The 5000-nt window shown below is 34.3% G+C and overlaps 1 protein-coding gene across 1 annotated transcript in view; it reads left to right on the plus strand.

Moving 5' to 3' along the window:
• The first annotated feature begins 6 nt into the window (after positions 1 to 6).
• Positions 7 to 5000, plus strand: part of LOC138859462 (meiosis-specific nuclear structural protein 1-like) — a 19185-nt gene continuing 14191 nt past the window's right edge. The window contains exons 1-7 of the mRNA XM_070114801.1: positions 7 to 69; positions 180 to 290; positions 515 to 633; positions 1459 to 1575; positions 3114 to 3240; positions 3603 to 3748; positions 4729 to 4786. Coding sequence (XP_069970902.1) covers positions 204 to 290; positions 515 to 633; positions 1459 to 1575; positions 3114 to 3240; positions 3603 to 3748; positions 4729 to 4786 — 654 coding nt within the window. The 5' untranslated portion in view covers positions 7 to 69; positions 180 to 203. The remainder of the gene's footprint in view (positions 70 to 179; positions 291 to 514; positions 634 to 1458; positions 1576 to 3113; positions 3241 to 3602; positions 3749 to 4728; positions 4787 to 5000) is intronic.

Here is a 5000-nt window from a genome sequence, read left to right on the forward strand (position 1 = left end):
GCTTGTGCCCTCAAGCGGGATAACTTTGCAGCTGTTGCTGTGAAGGAAGCAGAAAAGAAAGTTGCCCAGGTGCTTTTGATTTGCTTAAATTATGTTTTTTATATGTTGCATTTTGAAGATAAAGGATTTTTAGAATATTTTTTATTTCATTTTTCTTATTTTCTCTTTTCTTTTATCAGGAAAATGACAAAAAATATGCTGAAATGGTGGAATGTTTGGACAGTGAAGAGAGACTCTCTTCAGCCATTTCAAAGGCAGAAAGTTATACAAAAAGGCTGGAAATAGAAAGGGTATGTGTTGGCAGTATTTAGAATATTATGATCAGTTTCATGTAACTTGATATTTGAATGAACTATTAATGTTTTGTATATTGTTACTACTTCTTCCCTCTCCACCTCCTTCATCTCCTCCACCTTCTCCCCCTCTCTCCTCTTTCTTTCCCTTTTCCTTATCCTCTTTTTTTTTTCTCTCACCATCTTTAAGAAGTACTTACCCCATTCTCACTCACTTTTAGATCCTTGCAGAGCAAATAGCAGAAAAATCTGCCAGGAGAGCTGAAGCAGAAGCAGAAAAGGTGTTAGAGATGATGTCAGAAATAGACGAGGACAAAATGTTGAAGAAAGAGAGAGAGGAGTAAGCACCTCTATTCTACCTACTGGTAACCAGGTTCCTACACTAATCTGACACCAATTATAAATTTCTTGAGTTCTTGAGACTTTGTAATGTAACTTTTTAAATTAACATACCTAAATGAATTAGAATGCCAACCAAAAATCTTCAAAATTTAGTAAAAGTGCCAACTAGAACTAGATGGCAAAACAAAAGTTGTCATATAGACTAGGAAAATTGTCACAACCAAGTTACACAATAATTTACCTGCCTGCTGAAAGGCTTTGAAACTAGATGCCCTGCTATTGGCCAATGCATCATTCACTACAGGTTCTGATCCCTTGATAGTGCATTATGGTGCAGGCCATCTGCTATAGATTTCAGTAAGTTTGAAGTTGATCTGGATAGAATACAGCATATATGATTACAAGATAAATTAATGTTGCTGTGAGCAGATTTTTTAGGTGATTCTTTTGTGATTTAACATTCGATCTTGATGGTGCTGGATTAGAGGTGGTTGACCTGGAATTGATTTGTTTATTTTTGTGTTGTTTTTGTTGGTGTGCATATAAATAAATTCTTTGCTGTTTCAAAAATATTGAATAACAGATTTAAGGTTGTAAGAAATAAAAAATATCAATATTTACTTAATGATTTTTGTCATGGAATTTGATTGAGAAAAGGAGAAAGTATTTGAATACATTATGAATGCAATCATTGTCTTCAAAGTTAGTCCATACATAAAGGTGTGAATTACACTAATATTGCAATTGGATGGGACATAGATAATATGTCATTTCATACCAATTGTTTTTATTTACTTTTGTTTTGTTTTGTTTTTCTCTTCAGGAAGCTTAAAAAGCAAATGGAAAACCAAGAACACATGAGGCAGTTCCTCCTCAAGCAGACCCACTTGAAGTCCTTGCATTCACAGAAGGAAGATATGGAGGACAGAAACAGAGCAAGGTACTAATTTTATTTCATTAGGATAATCATTTTTATCACCTTACCAGTACTGTTGTCATCACCATCTTCATTTATTGTCATTATCAGTCATGATCACCCCCTCGTTTATCCTCATTATCAATCATCATCATCATCACCTTCACCTTTATTAACAGAAATTGCCGGCACTATTTGTTGATAATGGCAGTAATGTTGGCAATAACTGCTAATGTTCTATTATTATTATGATTTTTTTGTTTTGTATCCATGCATCATCACTGCTGTTATTTGTTATAAGGTGATGTTGATATGAGTGAAAATGAAACTAGCCACAATGAGAAATGATCCATTTCAGTTTTTGTCTGATGAGGAACTCGTAAAGAGTTCGAAACGTCACGCTTATTTTCATTTCTCATTGTGGCTAGTTTCATTTTCATTTTTGTGTTCACGTGATTGTGTTTGTGCTTGTGTTGATATGAGTGTTATTCATGGTCATAATGAAGAGGGCTTTTTATTTTGTTATTTATTTATTTAGTTTTTTATTTGTTATTATTCTATGTATGTTTCAAAGATTTTACCTGGATGATATTGCCACTATTTGGCAACTTTATTCCTGTGTGATTTTTACCATCAATATATATTCCAATCTGTAGTGAAGCCATCTATACTTTGGTGAACTTTCCCTTGCAGAAATTATCATGAAGTCATCTATGTAGGAAACCTTTTCCCTTGCAGAAATAGGCCTAAGATGCACTATTTTCACTTTTTGGGTTCTGAATTATGAAAAGTAGTTTGACCCCTGGAAAATCTCCCTTAGGTCCAGATCAGTATTGAAAGGGTATTTTGCCCTCATAGAAGCTGTTCCCAAAACATGGATATTTTTTAGTTGTCTTGAGAAAAGACGTGTATTGCTGAGTTATATTTATATTTAGGAAAATATTTTGTGGTTGATTGTGGGTTTACATGATTCTGTATATCTTGCCTTGAGATCATTCATTCTTTTCTAACATTGAACATATTATGCTTACAGTTTGGGGGAAATTAAATAAAAAAGGTTTTGTGTATGGATAGCTATCAGGTCCTCTCACTATCTGTTACAAGCCTTAATATGTATGATGGGCAGTTGCCTTTTATTTTGGGACCATTTTACTTCAAACAAATTTTTCATTGCCATACAAATGTAGCCATTGCTCTAGGACTTATACCCTGAAATGTATTTATTTAATCTTTTTTACAATGGGGAAAGTGTATAAAAAATTGTATGCATTTGTATTACTTTTAAAATTATTTCTTGATTTTTTGTCTTATAAATTGTATTTTATCATGATTTTCAATAGAATACAATTAAATGCACTAAAGCAGAGTATTCAAGTTTCAATAGGTGACCTTGTATACCTAACAAATGTAATAAAAGCTCATGAAAATGTGTATATGTTTAAAATTATCTGAAATATCATGTAGGGAAGAATAAAAATATATTAGTTAGAACATCCTAGCTTACTCTCCTAAACATTACTTTGAGTTGATAGTCAAAAATGAAAGATGAAAATTCCCAACAGGACAGCAGAGGAGTATAACATACGAGCTGAACTCCTGAAGGAAGTGGAGAGACAGGAACAGGAGATGAAACGCCTCCAGCAAAACCAAAGGGAGCTTGCCCTTGTGAAGGATCTCGAGAAAGTGCAGGTGAGGAAAAAATCATATTGTTATTATTAGGTCCTTATTCTTCTGATTGATGGAATTTATTTTTGTTGTTTTGAAAGGTACATGCTTTTTATGTCATTATACTATATTTCATAAGGTAGATCAGGTTTTACTCTTTAATCCCAAATGGATGTACAGCATGTTAGGCATGAAAACACATTGCAAATTGTACCAGTGTTCAACAATATGGTGGAATATGATTTTGATGTAGACAGAAGTGGTTGTTTAGTGCACAAATGTATAATATCTGCTTCAGACTGTAAGATGTTATGTGTGTGATGGTTAACATACACATTTCTCAATTTTTTTCTTTACCCAAACACTGAATGAAATTAACCCCATAGCAAGAACAAGACAAAATACGAGAGCTGCGGCTGGAGCTGGAGGTGTTGGAGAAGCAAGCCCAAGAAGCAAAGTATGCAGAGGAGAAGGAGACGAGGGCAAAGGAGGCCAGAAGGAATCTGAAGGAAGGATGGGATGACCAGCTGAGGTACGAGAGAGAGACACCTGTTTTTGGTTTTGAACCAACGACCCTTTTGCTGATTAATCAGAGCATTTGACATCGTGCTCCTGGGGTAGCTTTTACTGTGATAGGCTGAGCTTAATCTTTTTCTGTTTTTTCCAAATTTTTGGAGATTTAGGTTTGAATTTATTTGTGTGTATTGTGAAAAAAGACATAGATCTCTTGAATGTAACAACATTCATAGTAAAAAGAGATATATTCTTTTTCAGCTAATTTCTGTTAATGAAATAGATATTCAACTTGTGCTGCCTATAGTTGAAGGACAAGAACACTGTATGGAAAGGTTCCAGTTTATTGATATGTTCAATTCTGTAAATACTGATCATAATCCAGTTCAGCGGAAACATGATTTTCAAGTATCTTCATAGACACTGAGTTAGGAAACCCTGCTTTAAAACTTTACAGCCAATGCACACTACCTGCAAAGACACTAGTTTAATGTAAAAGTTTACTAAATGGGTGTCAGTCTTTCTCATTGGAGGTTTGCTGTTTACTTAATATTTATAATCATAATAATATTGTTAATAGTTGAAGAATGAAGAATGTGGCTGCTTCATCCAGTGCAACAATGATTATGCTGGGTTTACTAAAACTTTTTTCAAAATATTAGGATACTCGAAGAACGATTTTTATATTACAAGAATTCATTTTATTGCGCAAGAAGATGTGCTGGGAGTACATATGTATCAGTCATACTCTGGACACAGACTGAGGGCACAGGCATGAGGGCACAGACCCACTGTGCAGGAAAACAGAAAAGCTCTCCTAAAGCCATGAATATTAGTTAGAATTGCAACAACAGTTGCTTCTTAGAGTCTAAGGGTTAATTGAGTCATTGTTGTACAGATGATTATGGATATAAACATCTCATTCTTTGCAGAAAATGTAATTTTCTTCATTCTTTTTTTATTAACATGAAAATCTGATGGTTATCTATGATGTCACAGGTACAAGCAAGAGGAGCTTGAGAGAGAACAGCAGAATGAAGCAAAGTATAGAGAAATGGTAAGTTTTTTTCCTCTCTCTCTCTCTCTTTGCCAAATGTGTTTTAAATATGATGTGAGTGAGTAAGTTAGTTAGTTAGTTAAAGTAAGAGTGTGTGTGTGAGAGTATGTGTGTGTGAGAGTATGTGTGTGTGAGAGTATGTGTGTGTGAGAGTATGAGTGTGTGAGAGTATGTGTATGTGAGAGTATGTGTGTGTGAGAGTGTGTGCGTGTGT

This window comes from Penaeus vannamei, chromosome 36, assembly GCF_042767895.1.
Source record: "Penaeus vannamei isolate JL-2024 chromosome 36, ASM4276789v1, whole genome shotgun sequence".
NCBI classification, from domain to species: Eukaryota; Metazoa; Arthropoda; class Malacostraca; order Decapoda; family Penaeidae; genus Penaeus; species Penaeus vannamei.